General features: G+C 39.2%; 1 protein-coding gene across 4 annotated transcripts in view; it reads left to right on the top strand.

Moving 5' to 3' along the window:
• The window catches only part of PRKDC (protein kinase, DNA-activated, catalytic subunit), a 219990-nt gene extending 199612 nt beyond the window's left edge, over positions 1 to 20378 (top strand). For 2 of the 4 annotated variants that reach the window (XM_073229489.1, XM_036993696.2), the window contains 13 exons: positions 5473 to 5684; positions 6690 to 6777; positions 6869 to 7012; positions 11030 to 11234; positions 12193 to 12260; positions 12845 to 13065; positions 13359 to 13451; positions 15016 to 15105; positions 15304 to 15375; positions 15455 to 15656; positions 16236 to 16424; positions 17033 to 17172; positions 18721 to 20378. In XM_073229489.1, the coding sequence (XP_073085590.1) occupies positions 5473 to 5684; positions 6690 to 6777; positions 6869 to 7012; positions 11030 to 11234; positions 12193 to 12260; positions 12845 to 13065; positions 13359 to 13451; positions 15016 to 15105; positions 15304 to 15375; positions 15455 to 15656; positions 16236 to 16424; positions 17033 to 17172; positions 18721 to 18925 (1929 nt within the window). In that variant the 3' untranslated portion in view covers positions 18926 to 20378. Of the gene's footprint in view, positions 1 to 5472; positions 5685 to 6689; positions 6778 to 6868; positions 7013 to 11029; positions 11235 to 12192; positions 12261 to 12844; positions 13066 to 13358; positions 13452 to 15015; positions 15106 to 15303; positions 15376 to 15454; positions 15657 to 16235; positions 16425 to 17032; positions 17173 to 18720 lie in introns of those variants that run through there. The other 2 variants (XR_012128154.1, XR_012128155.1) reach the window with 2 other exon arrangements.
• The last annotated feature ends 1583 nt before the right edge of the window (positions 20379 to 21961 follow it).

Genomic DNA, 21961 nt, shown 5'->3' with positions numbered 1-21961 from the left:
TCCTTTGCTGTACAAAAGCTTTTCAGCTTGATGTAGTCCCATTTGTTCATTTTTTATTTTGTTTCCCTTGCCCAAGGAGATGTGTTCAGGAAAAAGTTGCTCATGTTTATATTCAAGAGATTTTTTTTTAAACAGTACTGCTTTCTGAGCTGTGGAGACTCAGGGCTTTACCTCTCCTTCTGACCTGATAGTGGATTTGGAATAGTGGGGATTTTTTCAATACATATTAAATAGATTAAATAGGAGAGTAAATATGTGTTTTTCTTAAACATAAGTGAAGAAATAGATAAGTTATAAATTTTCCTAAAATATTTTACTTAATAGATAATAAAATTAGCATTTTGAATTTGTGAGGCAATAAATGGAGTAGTCAATGTTACAACATCAGGGAGATACTTGAGGTGGGTGGCTAACCTTTATTGCCCCTGTGAGCTCCATGGGCAGGTGTATTTGCTTTCAAACACCTTGCTCTTTCCTCATCTTATAGACGAGCGGAGGAAGCTTGCCCAAGTTCATTCCTGTACCAACTTTCCAAAAGCATCAGATTTTATCTTAAAATTAACATCTTAAAAAGCATTTGAGGCTAACTCCATACACAAAAGTAAACTTGAGATGGATCAAAGACCTGAATGTAAGTCATGAAACCATAAAACTCTTAGAAGAAAACATAGGCAAAACTCTCTGGAATATAAACATGAGAAACTTTTTCATGAACATACCTTCCCGGGGGAAACAAAAAAAAAAATGAACAAGTGGGACTATATCAAACTAAAAAGCTTCTGCACAGCAAAGGACACCATCAGTAGAAAAAAAAGGCATCGTACAGTATGGGAGAATATATTGATAAATGATATATCCAATAAAGGGCTGACATCCAAAATATATAAAGAGCTCATGCACCTCAACCAAAAAGCAAATAATCTGATTAAAAAATGGGCAGAATATCTGAACAGACAGTTCTCCAAAGAAGAAGTTCAGATGGCCAACAGGCACATGAAAAGATGCTCCACATCGTTAATTATCAGAAAAATGCAAATTAAAACCACAATGAGATATCACCTCACACTAGTTAGGATGGCTAACATACAAAAGACAAACAACAACAATTGCTGGCAAGGATGTGGAGAAAGGGGAACCCTCCTACATTGCTGGTGGGAAAATAAATTAGTTCAACCATTGTGGAAAGCAGTATAGAGGTTTCTCAAAAAATTAAAAATAGAAATGCCATTTGACCCAGGAATTCCACTCCTAGGAATTTACCCTAAGAATACAGGATCCCAGATTCCAAAAGATATATGCACCCCTATGTTTATCGCAAAAGTATTTACAATAGCCAAGAAATGGAAGTAACCTAAGTGTCCCTCAGTAGATGAATGAATAAAGAAGATGTGACATGAGAGACTGACAAGATGGCGGCATGAGTAGAGCAGTGGAAATCTCCACCCAAAACCACATATATTTTGGAAAATACAACAAATACAACTCTTCCTAAAAGAGACACCAGAAGACACAGGACAACAGCCAGACTACATCCACACCTGCGAGAACTCAGTGCCTCGCTAAGGGGGTAACTCAGTGCCTGGCGGGACCTGAGTGCCCCTCACCCCAGCTACCGCCGGGAGGAGAGGAGTTGGAGCGGGGAGGGAGAGGGAACCCAGGACTGCTAAACACCCAGCCCCAGCCATCCACACCGGAGCACAAACACACAGTGCGTGTGTGGGGTGCTGGAAACTAGGGAAACAGGGCAGTAAGACCTGTGAGTGGGTCCCCGCAGCCAGCGCCCTTGGGACAAAGAAAAGCAAGTGCTTTTTGAAAGTCTTAGAGGGACAGGGACCCTACAGCTGCACGGAAGCATCCCGGGACACTTAGCCTAGCAGCTGGGAATCCCAGGGAACTCTGGGCACCCTAACCCCTTGGACAGCAGGGCAGATTGGAGGCCCCTCACGGAGATAAACAGCCTCCCGGCCATTTCCCCTCCAACACAGCTCCACCATATCAGAGCAGCAGCCTGAGCCAGGCCACGCCCACAGCAACTGCAGAGCTAAAATCCATAGCAGCTGGGCAAGAATCAGAAGCCCCGTCTGTGTGCAGCTGCCCAGCACAAGCCGCTAGAGGTCGCTGTTCTCCCAGGAGAGGAAGGCCACAAACCAACAAGAAGGGACATTCTCCCAGCCATCACTTGCACCAGCTCCGCAAACTATCTCTATCGCCATGAAAAGGCAGAATTTGAGACAGACCAAAATCACAGAGTCAACCCCTGAGAAGGAAATAGACCTAACCAGTCTTTCTAAAAAAGAATTCAAAATAAAAATCATAAACATGCTGACAGAGCTGCAGAGGAATATACAAAAGCTAAGGGATGATATCCAGAGGGAGATTAAAGAAGTGAAACAATCTCTGGAAGGATTTATAAGCAGAATGGATAAGATGCAAGAGGCCATTGATCGAATAGAAACCAGAGAACAGGAATGCTGGAGGTCCTAGCCACAGCAATTAGATAAAACAGAAATACAAGGAATCCAGATTGGTAAAGAAGAAGTCACACTGTCATTATTTGCAGATGACATGATATTGTACATAAAAAACCCTAAAGACTCACTCCAAAACTACTAGAACTAATATTGGAATTCAGCAAAGTTGCAGGATACAAAATTAACACACAGAAATCTGTGGCTTTCCTATATACTAACAATGAACTAATAGAAAGAGAAATCAGGAAAACAATTCCATTCATAATTGCATCAAAAAGAATAAAATACCTAGGAATAAACCTAACCAAGGAAGTGAAAGATCTATACCCTGTAAACTACAAGACACTCTTAAGAGAAATTAAAGAGGACACTAACAGATGGAACAAATAGGACTATATCAAGCTAAAAAGCTTCTGTACAGCAAAGGACACTATCAATAGAACAAAAAGGTATCCTTTAGTATGGGAGAATATATTCATAAATGACAGACCCGATAAAGGGTTGACATCCAAATATATAAAGAGCTCACGCACCTCAACAAACAAAAAACAAATAATCCAATTAAAAAATGAGCAGAGGAGCTGATAGTTCTCTAAAGAAGAAATTCAGATGGCCAACAGACACATCAAAAGATGTTCCACATCGCTTGTCATCAGAGAAATGCAAATTAAAACCACAATGAGATATCACCTCACACCAGTAAGGATCGCTATCATCGAAAAGACAAACAACAAATGTTGGCGAGGTTGTGGAGAAAGGGGAACCCTCCTACACTGCTGGTGGGAATGTAAATTAGTTCAACCATTGTGGAAACCAGTATGGAGTTTCCTCAAAAAGCTCTAAATAGAAATACCATTTGACCCAGAAATTCCACTTCTAGGAATTTACCCAAAGAATGCTGCCCTCCAGGTTGAAAAAGACAGATGCACCCCTATGTTTATCACTGCACTATTTACAATAGCCAAGATATGGAAGCAACCTAAATGTCCATCAGTAGATGAATGGATAAAGAAGATGTGGTACGTATACACAATGGAATATTACTCAGCTATAAGAAAAAAACAGATCCTACCATTTGCCACAACATGGATGGAGCTAGAGGGTATTATGCTCAGTGAAATAAGCCAGGCGGAGAAAGACAAGTACCAAATGATTTCACTCATCTGTGGAGTATAAGAAAAAAGGAAAACTGAAGGAACAAAACAGCAGCAGAATCACAGAACCCAAGAATGGACTAACAGTTACCAAAGGGAAAGGGACTGGGGAGGATGGGTGGGAAGGGAGGGATAAGGGTGGGGAAAAAAGAAAGGGGGTATTATGATTAGCATGTATAGTGTGGGGGAGCACAGGGAGGGCTGTGCAACACAGAGAAGACAAGTAGTGATTTTACAGCATCTCACAACGGTGATGGACAGTGACTGTGAAGGGGTATGTGGGGGGGACTTGGTGAAGGGGGAAGCCTAGTAAACATAATGTTCTTCATGTAATTGTAGATTAATGATACCAAAATAAAAATAAAAGAAGATGTGATACATATACACAATGTAATATTATTCAGCCATAAGAAGAAAACCAATCTTACCATTTGTAACAATATGGATGGAGCTATAGGGTATTATGCTCAGTGAAATAAGCCAGGCAGAGAAAGACAAGTACCAAATGATTTCACTCTTCTGGGGGAGTATAACAACAAAGCAAAAACTGAAGAAACAAAACAGCAGCAGAGTCACAGATCCCAAGAATGGAGTAACAGTTACCAAAGGGAAAGGGACTGGGGAGGTTGGGTTGGAAGGGAGGGATAAAGGGATTAAGGGACATTATGATTAGCACATGTAGGGGGAGCACAGGGAGGAAGTGTAGCACAAAGACAAGTAGTGACTCTATAGCATCTTACTATGCTGATGGACAGTGATTGCAATGGGGTATGTTGTGGGGACTTGATAATGGGGGGAATCTAGTAACTGCAGTGTTGCTCATGTGATTGTATATCAATGATACCCGAAAAAAGATGATGGGAAGCTAATTAAGTTATGTCATCCTATACAAAGCCAGAGGAAAAAAGCATTAGTTGCTATATATAAAAAAAATAATAAAGCCAGAGTCTATAGCAAATGAAAAAAAAAAGGCATTTCAGGAAGAATATGAGCAAAGTTTGAAAATGGTTTTGGAATAAAGAGACAAAAGAGTAGAACCATAAAGGAAAATAATTATGATACTATGCAGAAAAAAATACCATGCCAAAGTTTTAAAAAACTGGGAGAAAAATATTCACAACACGTTAGAGATAGAATTGACATCTCCATTTCATAAAATAGACTGTTAGAATATGGTCAAAGGAAATGCATGCATGATTAAAGTATATAAGGCAAATAAACTCACATATGCAAATTAAAATCACCTTTAGATTGACAGTAAATTAAAAAATTGTGTCCAGTGTTCCAAAGGATTTTGGAAAGTAGTCATTCTGATACACTTTAGAAGTGAAAGTATCACTTTTTTGGAGGGAAATTAGCAATGTTTTTTACAAGTGCTAATGTTCACACAATTATTTTATTTTTAGGAATTGATTCTTTGGGTATAGAACAAGTACAAAGAGATAAACATATAGGAATGTCCATTATAGCATTATCTATAACAGTAGAAACTGGAAAATATCTTAAAAATTGATTACAGAGCAGTAGGTAAATAAAATAGAACACTATACAGTTGTTAAGAGGAATGGGGTAAATTAAGAAAACCCAGGAGTTGTATGATATGGTCCAATTCCATTTTTGTGAATAAAGGGTATGTATACATATGCATAACAATATGTAGAAGAACTGAAAGATTGCCCTAGTGGCATGGGAATTATGAGGCCTGAGGGAGAGAAGACTTGTTATACTTCCACCTGTTTTATACGTCTGATTATAAACAAATATACTTTTTGTAATAGACACATACTTTATAACAAACACTGTTTAATGTTGTATTCATTAGTTAGTTATGGCTCTCTGTGTTTTAGATTTCTTGCATTCCTTGCTGGCAGTTCATTGGCTGGATCAGCCACATTGTGGCCCTACTGGACAAAGAGCAAGCGGTTGCCATTCAGTACACTGTGGAAGAGATTGCTGATAACTATCCACAGGCAATTGTCTATCCGTTTATAATAAGTAGTGAAAGCTACTCCTTCAAAGATACTTCTACTGGTCATAAGAATAAGGAGTTTGTGGCAAGGTGATACAACTAAAAAATTGGTTAATCAAATATTACAGGTTATAAAATGTGCGTGGTAAAAGCAAACACATGAAAGCATGTGTGTCTTCAGTTTAATTAGAGCTGTCATTGAAGAATAGAAAATCATAGACATCTGCTTGTTCAATGTACCTACTCCGGGCATGTTATTTTTCACTGAATTTCTTTCCTTTTTAGAATACTTTTCTATTAAGAAATTCATGAAGCATTCTACCATCATGCCAATAGTAATCTATTAGTTGAGACATACTAACTGAGATGCTTTTTGAAATCAGTTCCTGAAATTGTTCTTTAATGAAATACCTGGGAAGGCTGTCCTCTTAATTAGGGTTCAGTAGACTGCAGACATGGTGTCCTTTTCACTTCTTTAGTTGATATATGTAAGTTGAGACAACTGACTGCACATACCAACATTAGTATTACTTTTCAGGAATACTTTGTAAATATTAGTGTGTTAGTTGACATTCTTTGTCTAGTTGTTTTGTCATGAGCTGATTTGCCTCATTACTTAAAGTGCTTTGTTTCTGAAAAGACAGGCAGAGGGAATCACACCTTTGTCACAGGTTGTTGATGAACTATGCACATGCCATCTGCCACCTCACTGTTCCTCAACAGAGCTGGTTGCAATATGATTAATTCTTTAAAAAAGAAAGGAAAGGAAAAGGTTTCAAAGTGTATTGAGAAAGTGGCTTTTTCTTTTGTAACATAATTTCAGAAACTATGTATCAAATTGTGTACATCAAAATGTCAACATCATTTTTAAGATTTGCTTTTACTTTAAGAACTCACCTCTTGATAGAATATATGCTTTGTGCGTCATCTAATATTGGATTGAATATTAAAATTGTTCCTTCCCTGTGCTATGTAGTTGGTTACATATAGATTTATATGTAAGTGTAAATAATTATGTGTGTGTGTGTGTATAAAAATCATAAGCCTTGGTGTTTGGAAGATGCTTGTTTACCTCAACTTAGAATTTTTTTATAGGATTAAAACTAAGTTGGATCAAGGAGGAGTGATTCAAGATTTAATTAGTGCCCTAGAACAGCTCTCTAATCCGGAAATGCTCTTTAAGGTAATGTAATAGCTTCTAGCACATAAAGCATCAAACTTAGATAAAATTTACTTGCAGTCTTGCTTGATTTTTCTTTTTTTTTTCTGCACAGGACTGGACTGATGATATCAAAGTTGAACTAGCAAAAACCCCTGTAAATAAAAAAAAACTTGAAAAGATGTATGAAAAAATGTATACAGCCTTAGGAGACCCAGAGGCTTCAGGTGTTGGGGCTTTTAGAAGAAGGTTTATTCAGGTATGGTTATTTTAATAACAGAATCATAGTGAAGAACAATATTCATATTTTATAATTTATCAGTAATTCTGTTTTTAAAATGTATCTGTTGGATTTGTAAACTTTCTTTAGACCTGATGCTTTCTGTGAGATATTGATGGCATATTTTTAGGTCAGATAGTGGCAGGTGGATCAGTGGTAAACCTCAGGTTTTATTACATTCTGTTCTTCATTCTGTGTTCTTAGATATGAAGGTACATGTAGCTTAATATTTTCAACTCTCAAAGTGATTTAAATATTGGGTCAAGAAAGTATTTGTATTTTATACAAGTTGATCACTGTTTTGAACACTTATCTCTGTCCAGTGTGAGTGATTCCTGTGCTGTAGGACCTACAAAGACACAGGACCTTGAATTCAAAGGGATTGAATGACAAGCACAGTCCGTAAAGCACTGTGATGTAAGGACAGTGTGATAATGTGAGATCTACTTTAAAGTTGCTCTGGAGTTGCAGGGAGGAGAACACCCCTCAGTTTGGGAATCCAGAAAAGCCTCTTGGTGCAGGTGGAGACTGAAATGAGCCTTGAAATGTCTGCCGTGTTTACACGTGTTGCCCCCCATTTTAAATGGGTTTACTGCCTCCCTTCCCCATCTTGAGCCCATGCTCAGAGACATGGCTTATGCATCCCTTTTCCTCAGAACTGCCCTGAGCCGACTCATCCTCACTGTCCCCAAGAAGAAGACACTCCTCCTCCGTCACCTGACATACCTCATGTACACCTCTGCTAGCATCAATTGCTCTTAAGTTTTTTTTGCCAGTTTTAGTCAAACTCTGTTCATTAAGCCTCAAGAAGTGTGGGAGCACAAGGAGAGGCCCTGGTCACCCTATAGCCAGTTCTCATGTTCTCTAATGCCAAGAGGGTTATGACTCTTCTAGTTGTTTTTACTAACTGCTGATTAAGATGTAAATCACATACCCCACAGTCCATCCATTTAAAGTGTACAGTGCCATTGTTCTTCTAATACTCACCAAGTCTTTCAGATGTCACCACTTCAATTTAGAGCACTGTCTTCACTCCAGGGAGAAAGGGCATACCTGACCTCAGTCACTCCTGGGTCCCGTCCTGCCACTGCCCCAGGCCAGCACTGAACTACTTCCTGTCTGCAGACTTGCCTGTTTGGGACATTTTGTATAAGTAGAATCATGCAGTGTGAGACCTGGCTTCTGTCACGTGCATCATGTTTTGGAGTTCATCTATGTTATAGCATGTGTCAGCACTTTGTTCCTTTTTATTGCTGAATGTTGTTCCACTGTATGAATATGTTTATCCTTTCTTCAGCTGATAGACATTTGGGGTGTTTCCACTCTTAGCGATGGTGAATAACGCTGCTGCAAATGACTGCAAGTTCTTGTGAGGACATCTTCAGGAGAGGAAAAACACATTTTTCTTTAACTCTTTCCTTAATTTGTACCCCCAAATTACCCTTACCAGCAGGGATTTTGTCTTGTCTCTTTCCTCCACTACCTACTATCCTGCCTGATGTGGACAGGCATCTTTAATTAGATGGATGAATGGTGTAGCTGGAGTAAGTGGAAATAGATTTTGGTGGGTCATTCCTAATTAGGGTAGTTTTAGTTAAAGGTAGGAATGTAGGAACATACAGGACTATCCATTACCTAAGCATGACCAGGAGTGTATCCTAAAAGTGAAGATAAAAACATAAACCTCTGTATTTGGTTTTATGACATGTATCACTCCACATCATATCAAATCTGTTTCCCAGTGACTGCTACATGTTAACTAGGCAAGGGTCTCAGAACAGGACTTGCAATACATAAACCTACTTGAATCTGGTGGACTAGCATTAATAAAAGGTGTAGAGTTCTAGAACACTGGGTTTGGAGAAGTGTTTGTGTTGATGCTTTTCCTGTACAGGCCAAAGTCTCCAGTCTGCAGGCCACACCAGCTGCTGATAACAAGCGTCCACGTCTGCCATCAGGTGTGAAAGCAGCCCTGGACAGTATGTAAGGAATAGGACTCTAGTGAACTTCTATTTATAAAAACAGGCAGTGGCTGGATTTGATGTGTGGGCTGCAGTTTGCCAGACCTCTTCTAAACAAAGAAATTAGAGCTGAAAAACAGGTGACTTCCCTGGTGCCAAGCAGAGAGAGGCAGAATGGAAAGTAGAGTCACGTCTCTGCATGTAACAGAGCCAGTCCACCCGCTGTGAGAAGATTTCACTGTGGCACTGCTGCTTTTCTGCATCCCCCGCTGACCCACCTCTCCAGTGTGCTTGGGCCCCTGCCCCAGGCAGAAGGGTCTGCTGCTGGTTTCCTGGGCCTGCGTGTGAATATCTGCAGCAGTCCCATTCATTGCGTGAAGGGAGCAGGCCTTCACAGCCCCGCAGGTGCTGTGCACTGCCCCTGAGTGCACAGCCCACCTTTTCTCTGTGCACTGGCGCCCATCAGACTCTGCCCTGAAAGTCTGTGTGCTTGGCCACTGTCCTTCCCGGCTGCTGCTTAGCACTGCAGTGTCCTCCTGCCCAAAGGAGTGTCACGTGCCAGAAGCACACCTCTGCCATTCCTACACAGTGGGATATTTCTCTTGAAGTTTATTTCTAGTACATTGGAAAATCAATCTAGAACTTTCTACTTCCTACCAACCACATCAACACATAATTTGCATTAATTAATTAAGTAATAATCTATCCAAACAGAATTGCCTCAGATTTCATGTTAGAGGATCCTTAAGGGCATTATTCAGGTATATTGTTGGTGCTACATAGCTGGTCTTTCCATGTAGTCCAAGAATTACAGATTGTTTCTATACTTTCAATCCATTTATAGATTAAAGAAGGAATGTTTCATATGTCAATTTTCCTGTAATGAATTGTCTTAAAATAGAGCATATATTTTTCATTTATGCCAGATTTATGTTGTGGGGTTAGTTCTAAATTTGGTAAAAACATTTCTAATTAAAGATGATCAGGTAATTCTTGATGATTATTAAGTTGCTGTTAGTAACACTTTTTTTTTTTAATCCTGGGATAATAATTTAAATATTTGAGTGGAGACTACAACAAATAAATGTTTTATTGAAGTATGGATGATACATCAACTAATATCAATATTCAGTTTATATACTGAAGTATAGTTGATAGTAAACCAAAATATATTGGTTTTAGGTGTACAACATAGTGATTCACGATTAAATGCATTACTAAATGCTCACCACGAGTGTAGTTACCATCTGTCACCATACAAAGATATTACAATATTATTGGTTATTTCCCTATGCTGTATTTACCATTGCCATGACTAATTTATTTTATGAGTGGAAGTCTGTGCATCTTTATCCCCTTCACCTGTCTCACCCGTCCCTCCATCTCCCTCCCTATGGGAACCATCAGTTTGTTCTCTGTGTTTATGAGTCTATTTCTGTTTTGTTTGTTGTTTTTTAGGTTTACAAAGAAATATTTGATATGTCCCAAGATAAAGTACTTACAATAACAATTGCTTTTAGAAATATAAATTATTTAAATAATATTCATACTGGATTATGGTCCAAAATAATGGCTTAAATTGTCAGTTTTTCTCTTCAGCTCTAATGAAGAATTTTGGGCTATTGATTTTTATTGAATTACTTCCTTCATTATGTACTTCATTTTGTACAAAATGACTGTATAAGAGGAGTTGTAGTAAATCCTGTTACTGTAATGTTGTAGGTTGGTAACTAGACCATGGGCACAGGAAGGCTAGATGACTTCCTCAAGTTTCTAAAGCCCTTGTGTGACTAGAAGCTGTTGCTACCATAGCCTTTCTCTTCTCAGTGAACACAAAGAAACAACAAAAGGCAGGTTTCAGGTGTTACAGAGTATTGAAACATTCAAGGAAAGCAAAACTATAAATCTTAAAAAACACAGAAAACACTTATAGAATTGGGTGCTTATTTTATAAACATTCATAAGCCTAGATAGAACCTTTCCCAAAGTCCAAACTAAACATTCCTATTTATAGTAAATTATTAATTAATTTCAGGCCTTTGGAAAAGAATTTGATAAATACTTTGGCAGAGGAGGTTCTAAGCTGCCTGGAATGAAGCTCCATGACTTCAATGGCATTGCCAACTCACTATATTTAAAAATGTGTGAAGACTCAAAGCCTCCTGGGAATCTGAAAGAATGCTCACCCTGGCTGAGTGACTTCAAAGTAGAATTTTTGAGAAATGAGCTGGAGATTCCTGGTGAGTTAACCTTCAAGGGTGACAAAACTACCTTAAGAAGAAAAGTGACATAGCAGGAAGTTTTGATTTCTAAAATCGTGGTAGCAGGTTCTTGACAGTTCTCTTTATTTTAAAGAATTTAAAATGTGACCTTATTTCTCATAATGAGGAATCTATAACCAGTATGAATTACTATACTTTACTAAATGTTCAATTAGATTATAGTTTTCTTATATTCCCGATTAAGACAAGTATTCAGATCTCCACCTAATAATAGTGGTAAATGGTAATTTCCTATGAACATATCCATGCTTCGCTCCTCAATAACTTTTCTCCAGAAATGTGATACAGGTACAGATGCACATCACTTCCAGGGATGCACATGTTGGTCCCATGAGAGGGACAAGATAATGATAAATGACTTACCCTCAAGAAAAAGCATAGGACACTGAGGACAAGTACGCATGCGGGTCGGATGTGAGCACCGCAGGATTTCTGAGAGTCAGTTTTGTACATTTCATGTTCCTCAGCCTGAAATTCACCAGACAAAAAAAATACTGTCTTATGGTTACTCATATTCTCATTCCAGTGGCTATTTTAAAAAAAACAAATTTGGAGAAACACACTTCTTTGTTATTATATACAGCTGTAAATTGCATACAATTTCAAGAAAAACATTGAAAATATAAGCCTCCTGATATATACATTGATTCTCCTTGAAATAATAGTGTGCTAGCTCAGTGCATTACTTTTCCTGTTTGGAATTTGTCTATGCCGTTAGAATAGGAAGCTAACTTCCATTAGTCAGTCAAATTGAGAACTAATAGCATTAAAAGAAATGTCCATTTTTTTTTAAGTGAAAATTTCAGTAAAAAGTTCTATCGTGTTAGCTTTTTCAAATTAGATCAACAGATATGTTTTAAAATACAGGGTTTTGGAACAAGCTATCTCTAAGTAAGGCTTCTGTGGTTTGTCTTAGGTCAATATGATGGCAAAGGAAAACCACTGCCAGAATACCACGCGCGGGTCGCTGGGTTTGATGAGCGGGTAGGTGCCGGCATTTGTGACGCCACTCATCAGAGCTGGGCTTGCTAATGTGTGGAGTGTAGTTCTTTAGATGTGAGAATGACATATTTGCTTTTACAAAGAAAAGACAGTTAGCTTCCATATTGGTCTCAAGTGTGTGGAATTGTCTGATCCTATTATTTCCTGAATTTCTTAATAATAATAATGTTTCCAATGTTTCAGCACCAGTCATATTTAAGGATGTAATAAACTTAAAGAGTAAAGCATACATGTGTGTGTAAATCCACTATAAAATATATGTAAAATTAAGTAATTGTAGGAAGTTAGCTTGTTGTATATCGCTCATCACTGAGGGCATCCACATTCATAAGCAAGTGTGTGTCCCTAGGACTGGGGGGCTGCTGGGGGTCAGGAGTGGGTGTGAGCATGTCCCGCTAATCCTGGGTTCCCTGTTCTTTGTCTCTGTCACCTGACTCTGTCTTCAGAAGGTCTTTCTTTGAGGAATGTGTGCCACCAGCCTTCTTTTTCCTCTTTCAGTGATGATATGATGGGCTATTCTCTCAATTGCTCAGACTGCACCTAAAATTTTTTCTTAATTACTTAAGGTAAAAGTGATGGATTCTATCAGAAAACCAAAGCGCATCGTCATCCGTGGCCATGACGAGAGAGAGTACCCTTTCCTCGTGAAGGGGGGAGAAGACCTGCGCCAGGACCAGCGCATCGGGCAGGTCTTTGAGGTCATGAATGTCATCCTCTCTCAAGATGCCGCCTGCAGTCAAAGGAACATGCAGCTAAAGACGTACCATGTCATTCCCATGACCTCCAGGTACAACCCCACACACAACATCCTCCTGGAGCACATTGACAGGGATGGGAGTTCCAACACCAGGCCAAACCCTGTGTACTTTTACTGAGACAGGGTTGGAGGTCACCTGACAATTCAGGGTTTTAGATTTCACAAGGAGCTAAACAAAACCAGTAAATACCTCTGTAATACTATCTTAATGTAAAGAGTTGACATGAAGACACCTGCTTTTCTTTGATTCTGCAGAACTTTTTTCCTAGTGAAGAAAAAAGCAGTTTGGGTTTTGTTCATAAATTATTTATTCTCATTTTCAGATTAGGATTAATTGAATGGATAGAAAATACTGTTACCTTGAAGGAACTGCTTTTGAGTACCATGTCGCAAGAGGAGAAAGCAGCTTACAGAAGGTAGTGTGGAGTCTAAACACTTCCTCCAGCTCTGCCCCAGCCCCCGCAACCCCTCTGCCACCCAGAGCACAGTTGTTCCAGGTCCACTTTCCTCTGCCTTGTTTCTACAGTGACATTGTACGGCTCCTTTTACTTGGCACTGTCAGCCATACCCTGGCCAGTTTAATCTGCCTCTGACTGGGTGAATAAAATAAACGGAGAAGAAGTTTCTAATTAGTATTTGCATATATTTTAAATTAAAAAATTTTTTGTAAGTATTAACTTTCAAAAAAAAACTTGAAGGAAATAAGATTAACAGCTAAATCTAAGCATTATTGTTCTGTTTGTAATGCATATGAAGTCATTTATGTCCTACAAAAACCTACAAGGTGAGTATTATTATCACCTCTGTATAGATGAGGAAGCTGAGGTCCAGAGAAGTTAAGCAAGTTGTCCTAGGACACCCAGCATGAAAGTGCTGCAGCTAGAATTATTAGTGATTCATTCTAGGTCATGATTTAGGTGCTCTTTGGTTTTCCTTATCCCTTTATATTTTTGAAGTTTTCACAACAAACATCTAAGGTGGGATAGTGATGGAAAATGCACAAAGTAAACACAGGTGTCAATAGAGTGTAAAGTGCTTATCAGGATACACAATGGCATAAATTACTTTCTACTTTTTTAAAACAGGCCCTTATGAGTAAAATCATAGCTGTTCTTAATTTACATGTTGCAATTTTGCAAACTAAAGATTTTCATCCCAGTTGAAACTAGAAGAGAACTTAAATGAAACTAGAAGAGATTAAAATGCAGTTGTCTATTTGTGAAATTAATTTAGTAGCTGCTCAGAAAAGATTCATTTTAAGTAATTGAACTACTACGTAATGTGTCGTGAAATTGTTCTGTCTTCACACAAGGAAAACTTGTTAAAGCTTTTGACACAAACTCAAAGGTGGCTAAACATACAAACACAACATTATTTCCGGCTGCTTGGAAACTATCTTTTGCCTCTGAAGCATAGTTGAAAACAGCTTTTCATATTCACTTCAAATCCATTGTCATTTCAGACAGTACTGTCCTGTACTTTATATGGGTTTTGTCTATATCTGCAAATTGGAAATGGTGGAGAAAGAGCCTGGCAACCACTGACACAGACCCACCCTGTCTTCCCCAAATGATGTGTGGTCCTTGTTAGCAGTAGCAGGTGTGGTGCCTCCCACAGGCTTGCCTGCCACGCCGCATCCCGCTCTTCTAGGTCTTGCCCAGGGCCAACAGTGTAAAGCCACATGCCTCAGTCACTGTGCTCAGCTCATCTCATTCCATCTGACTGTTTTGTGCCTGAGTCTTTGCCTAGGATATCACTTGGGTTTCTGTAGGAGTAATTAAAAATGAATAATGATACATTGAAATCTGAGATCCAGAGTAACATGGGTTCAGTGTTAATGTTAAGTATGATTAAGAGTTGTATTTATTTCTCCCTGCCTCTTCACTATTTTTCAGTGAATTCTTGGTGATTTTTGCCTCTGAAATCACATAATGCTGTGTATTTTTCCTATGCTGATTCCCTTTTCCCTACTTGTTGTAGTGACCCAAAAGCACCAGCACGTGATTATAGAGACTGGCTGGCAAAGATGTCTGGGACGTACGATATTGGCGCCTACATGCTAATGTACAAGTGAGTTTTGTTTTGGTTTTCCTGTTACTAACTAGTTCAGTCTTCTCAAAGTTGCATATTTTTTGTTGTTTCTTAGAAGTTTTGCCTTAGAGAGATCATCAAAATCTAGTTAATTTGATATTTCAGCTTCAATACATTTTAAATTTCAAGTCACAGAAAGTTTGTTCTAATCGTATGTTTCCTGTTATTAAATCATAGGGTAGCTAGTCATTCTGAAACAGTCACATCTTTTAGGAAAAGAGAAAGTAAAGTGCCAGCTGATCTCCTGAAGTAAGTACACTTGGGATGCCCCCAGCCCGCTGGTGACGCAGCAGAGACTACAGACAGAGATGGTCTTTCTCTCTCGCAGGCGGGCCTTTCTCAAAATGAGCGCGGGCCCCGCGGCCTTCCTGGCTCTCCGCTCCCACTTTGCCAGCTCTCACGCCCTCATATGCATCAGCCACTGGATCCTGGGCATTGGGGACAGACATCTGAACAATTTCATGGTCAGCATGGAGACGGGCGGAATGGTGGGGATCGACTTCGGACATGCATTTGGATCAGCTACGCAGGTCTGCCCACCTCTCTCTCAAGGCTCTTGACTAGTTTGGAGTTATCATAGGACTTTATAATACCCCCTGGAAATGGGTAGTTTTTAAAGACAAAATGACAAATCAGGTTGATTTTGTCATAGTCGTTGAATTTGGCATTCTTGTAGAAAGGGGCTATCTCAATTTTGTTCTGGCATTGTTCAGGTGTGTGGTGATCAATTGTGTAATCAGAGCCAAGAATAAAATGTTCCCTGTAAAGGAAAGGTTATAAGGAGGCTTCATGAAGCTCCCTAATCAAAATGTTTCACACAGACATCATGCAGAGCCTTCCTCTGACATTAAACTGAGCACTGCACTTGTAAGTGTCTGCTGGCTGTGTAGGCGTGCACACGTGGGCATGTGCATTGCTAGGATGGATTGCAAGTCCCCTAGGATACTTTTGGGGACAGTGAATTCACATCCATGTGGCTGGTTTCAGGAAAAGAGGTGTTAATGTTCCAATAAACATGAATAATTGTCATGGGAGGGTATTTCATTGGTGCCTGTGATTTTGAGATTTCTCAGTCATATATTCTGCTCATTCTGTATTCTTTTCTTTAGTTTATACCAGTTCCTGAGTTGATGCCTTTTCGACTAACTCGCCAGTTTATCAGCCTGATGTTACCAATGAAGGAAACGGGGATTCTGTGCAGTGTCATGGTGCACGCCCTGAGAGCCTTCCGCTCACGCCCTGATCTACTCACCAGCACCCTGGATGTGTTTGTGAAGGATCCTTCCTTCAGCTGGAAGGTAGGTTGTTGACATGTGCTTTTAGCTTTTATTATCACACACCAGCGGCTGGTGCAGCATCTCCTCTCCTGTGATGGAAAGGCATCAAATTGGGCTTATTAGAGTATTCACCTTGTTCATACAGCATTTCTCAAAATTGGCATTAGGGGTCATTGGCCTAAAAACCAGATGAGAGGCATAACCTTTATTTGGAGAAAACTGTTGTTTCAATGGAGCATACTTCTAAAGAGGAAAGGAATCATGTACGCTTTGGTGACAGTGATTTCTCTCTGAGACAACTTTTAGTTTGCAGTCTGTTCCATGAGAGGTCTTCCTTAATCATAAAGACAGCACTTTCTTAAATCTCAAATGTTCATAATATGGCCCCAAAAGAATGAATGAATGAAGCCCAGTGATGGCTCCGTTATAGGGCGTAAGGTTTTACATGTAACTGCAGTCCCTCGCAGTCACTGGCATGGTTCTGTGTGCTGCCTTTAGAATTTGCATAAAAGCTGTATGGCTCTCCCCACTTACAGATATTTGTTTATTTTAAGATCATTGCATGTTTAATCTGTTTGAAGGTGATCATATATGCTGTTATAATAAGCAGGGATGTCCTTTTCCTTTAGAATTTTGAACAGAAAATGCTGAAAAAAGGAGGATCATGGATTCAAGAAATAAATGTAACTGAAAAAAATTGGTATCCCCGGCAGAAAATATATCACGTTAAGAGAAAGTTAGCAGGTGCCAATCCCGCAGCTATTACTTGGTAAGATACTTACTTGCTGAAAGAATGAACAGAATGCTGTTGTGTCACCATTTTCTAAAGAATCACTAAATGTGTAAAGCACTGAGTTCTTTACATTTGCATGTGACATTAGTATTATTATCTTCATTTTATAAATGATAAAAGCATGGCTGAAGAAGGTTGGCTTCTCAAAGGTTGGGCATCTCTTAAACCTGTGTTCTTTACCTCTGCCTCTCAGCCACAGGTCAGCACCTGGATTAACCTGCACCAGTGTGAGCAGGAGCCTTCTTAGGCTAGTACAAGAGTATGTTTATGTGCATGAGGAGATTTAGGTTTCAATTTGCTTGCATCCTTAGGATGTGAATGTGATGTGATGTTACTCTCATACCAGAATGTGATCTTGGTTTGCACAGCATGGAGGTGTGGAGAATAGTGTGGGCTTATTAAATGAGAACCTAAATTGGGTTAGCTGTTAGGTTAGCTTTTAACATTTTTCTTAAGTTCTAAAGCAAATAGAAATCTATAGAAATGATTCACAGAAAGGAAAAAATGAACTTTACAATTAAATAATAGTAAATGCAATCTATGTCCAGCTGTTTTTTGACAAAAGCACCTAAGACTATTTAGTGGATTTTCCAACAAATGGCTGTGGAGCAGGAATGAAGTCAGATCCCTATCTCACACCATATACAAAAATTGATTCAAAAGGTGTATCAAAGTCCTAAATTAAGAGCTGAAACTATAAAGTAGTTAGAAACATGGAGTAAATCTTCATGATCTTGGACTTGGCAATGACATTTGACATTTGACAATGACATTTCTTTAGGCAATGAAATTTGACATTTCTCTAGCAAGAAAAAAATAGAAAAACTCATCAAAATTAAAAACTTCTGAGCTTCACAGGATACCATCAAAAAAGTAAAAAGACAACCCACAGAACAGGAAAAAATATCTGAAAGTCAGATAGCTGATAAGGAACTTGTATCTTGAATACATAAAAAAGTTTTGTATCTCAATAATAAAAGGACAAATAACCCAGTAAAAAATGACCAAAGGATCTGAATAGACATTTATGTAAAGAAGATAAATAAATGGCCAAGAACATATGGAAAGATGCTCAACATCATTAGTCATCAGAAATGCAAATGAGATACTGCTTCACACCAACTAGAATGGCCATTAAAAATAAATAAAACAAGTGTTGGTGAGGATAAGGAGAAATTAGAGCCCTCATAGGTTGCTAGTAGGAATGTAAAGTGATGCAACTGCTATAGAAAACAGTCTGGCAGTTCCTCAAAAGTTAAAAAATTACCGTTTGATCCAGCAATTCTACTCCTAAGTATACACCCAGGAGAAATGAAAGCATATGTCCACTCAAAACTTGTAAACAAATGTTAATAGCATTATTCATGTTGTATTTTCCTACAAATCCAACCTCTTGACTTCAAGGTTCTAAGCAACAGAAACTTTTCTGTAAGTGACGAGAGGGAACATTTGGATAGGAATGCAGGCAACAAAGGAAAATAATCTATAATTTGTATTCTCATGTGTATTTCCTCTTTTGTCCAGTGATGAGTTACTTCTGGGCCATGAGAAGGTACCTGCCTTTGGGGATTATGTGGCTGTAGCACGAGGAAGCAAAGATCACAACATTCGTGCTCAAGAACCAGTGAGTGGACTTTCTGAAGAGGCCCAAGTAAAGTGCTTGATCGACCAGGCAACAGATCCCAACATCCTTGGCAGAACTTGGATAGGATGGGAGCCCTGGATGTGACTTCTGTGGGAGTTAGCAGATAAAAAGCATGGAAGTGTTTAAAGAATCTCCTAAACTTTCATCTACATCAATCAGTGAGCTGATTTTCCCAAAGCACTGAAGAGAAGAAATCTAGTTAGTGAATAGTCTTGTAGCAGGAGTTTAATCAAGATCATGATAAGTGAATAATGTATGAACACATGACTAGGTTATAATCAAAGATTAGGTTAGGGTTATAATAGACTTTTATAATAGAAAAATCCATATCCAGGCTCATTCCAGTATCAAATCCAAAATATAGTTTATTACAGGTGCTATGACTTAGATAAACCAGCTTTCAACAAATGGTGTAAAGCAAACTTTCCATGCAGTGTTCTCAGTGGTAGTCATGGCAGATTGGCGGTTTACACCCAAGAGACCTCCTCTCTCAGACTGTGAGAGTCCAGCAGCATAGCTGACATGATACTGCACTACATTAGCAGTGCAGGGATACTAAGAACAACAGGCTGGCTATGACTGTGGCTTATTTTACTTATAAATGATTGCATTTGATATTTTAGGATACTTTTATAGGTTTTTCTTTCGCTTCATTTTCTTCTAGTTTGATATTTTATGATTCAGTCGTTCTCTAGAGAGAGAGTATTGAGGAGAGAGGAAAGCCTTGGTCTTGCACTCAATTTTGATGAGCGATCAGCACTGATCCACAATAGGACTCTGGATTGCTTCAAGAATTTCAAATATGAGAGGAATAGCACTGACTATTTCAATTCTAGGGTATTTTAATTTCAGAATTCTAGACTATTTCAATTCTAGGAAAATAAATCCTTAGTTGAAATGAATTCTTTACTTGGAGAGAAAAAGTGCATTCTAGAACAGCAAGATCAAATGTTGAGACATAACAATGGCTTCTTTCCAGTCACAGATTCTGCCCCTCGACCCTAATACCTACCTGGAACTTTTTGGGTTAGTTTCTAGCTTTTTGTTAGTTTTCTTCACACATTTATATTTGGAAACTTGTATGATTTTGAGAAATAATAATGTTAAGAATATGAAACATCAAAAGATTTTTCCCAAATTAATGTATAACTTTTATAGTTTCAAAAGCAAAATGTTCGTCTTGTAAAATATTTCCATATATTACTGAAAAATTCATTCTGATATGTATAGATTGCATTATGGCATTAATGTTCTCAACAAATGGTATCTATTCAACCAAGGAAATACCATCTTTAAAGAAAAATAAATGATGACATGTGTGAGAACCCAGTATACATACGATCTAGTATATATTTTTTGCTATAGCACACAGAAAAAAAACCTACTTTGGAGATGAGTTGATGATATTGTTTTCTGTAACAATTAACCATAATGTTTGCATGAGTCCTGATAAAGTGGGATATATTCACTAACTAGATTACCATATTTTGGAAAACCCTGTTTTTTAACATGTCAATAAAAGTTTCTTGGTACAAGATCACTGTATGAGTCCACTCTCAAATCCGAGAAGATTCCTTAGAATCCACATGAATACTTAATAAAAAGCACTCATATGCATTCATAGCATCCATGTTTGTGTACAGCATTCATAAGGCGCTTGACTGACAGTTGCTTAGGATGGTAAACATCCTCACTACACACTTAGGGACTGCATGTCTGACCCATACTTAAGGCACTTCCACTGATTGGATCAGGCCCACCTCGATTATCAAAGTTAATCAACTGTACTTAAAATCAAGTGACTGTTGGAGGAGAGAAGCCAACATGGCAGTGTGAGTAGGACAGCAGCAATCTCCTCCCAAAAACATGTATATTTTTGAAAATACAACAAATACAACTATAACTAAAAGAGAAACCAGAAGATACAGGACAACAGCCAGGCTACATCTACACCTGCAGGAACCCAGCGCTTCACGAAGGGGGTTAGGTACAAGCATGGCCACGTGGACCTGAGCACGCCCCTCACCCCAGCTCCGGGCGGGAAGAGAGGAGTTGGAGCAGGGAGGGAGAGGGAGCCCAGGACTGCTAAATACCCAGCCCTAGTTATCCGCACTGGGAGCGCAGACATACAGTGCATGGTGTGCTGTATACTAGGGAAACAGAACAGTAAAATCTGCAAGTGGGACCCCACATCCGGCGGCCCTGGGACAAAAGAAAAGCGAGTGCTTTTTGAAAGTCTTAAAGGGACAGGGGCCTCACAGCTGGACGGAAGTGTCCCGGCACACTGAGGCCAACAGCTGGGAATCCCAGGGAACTCCAAGTGCCCTAACCCCCTGGGCAGCAGCACAGCTTGGAGGCCCCTCAAGGTGATAAACAGCCTCCTGCCCATTCCCCCTCCGGTGCAGCCACACCATAGAGCAGCAGCCTGAAAGTAGCCACGCCCACAGCAACCTCGCGGTGCTTACTCCACAGTGGCCAGGCAAGAATCAGAGACCCTGTCTGTGCACAGCTGCCCAGCACAAGCCGCTAGGGGACGCCATTCTCCCAGGAAAGGAAGGCCAGGAGCAAGTGGAAAGGGTCTTGGTTATCCCAGCTGACACACGTGCCAACTGCACACAATTGCCTCTATCGCCATGAAAAAGCAGAAGAATTTGATACAGACCAGACTAACCCAGACATCCTCTGATGAGAGGGAATTGGGGGAGATAGATTTAACCAATCTTCCTGAAAAATAATTCAAAATAAAGGTCATAACCATGCTGATGTACTTGCAGAGAAATATGCAAGAGCTAAGGAGGGAGAATACAGAAATAAAACAATCTCTGGAAGGACTTAAAAGCAGAATGGATGAGATGCAAGAGGCTATTAATGGAACAGAAATCAGAGAACAGGAACACAGAGAAGCTGATGCAGAGAGAGATAAAAGGATCTCCAGGAATGAAAGAATATTAAGAGAACTATGTGACCAATCAAAACAACAATATCTGCATTATAGGGGTACGAGAAAAAGGGATAGAAAGTGTCTTTGAAGAAATAATTGCTGAAAACTTCCCTAAACTAGGGGAGGAAATAGCCTTACAGCACGGAAGCACACAGAACCCCAACACAAGGGACCCAAGG

The sequence above is a fragment of the Manis javanica genome, chromosome 2, assembly GCF_040802235.1.
Source record: "Manis javanica isolate MJ-LG chromosome 2, MJ_LKY, whole genome shotgun sequence".
In the NCBI taxonomy this organism is placed as follows: Eukaryota; Metazoa; Chordata; class Mammalia; order Pholidota; family Manidae; genus Manis; species Manis javanica.
This window is presented reverse-complemented; position numbering and strand designations above follow the sequence as displayed.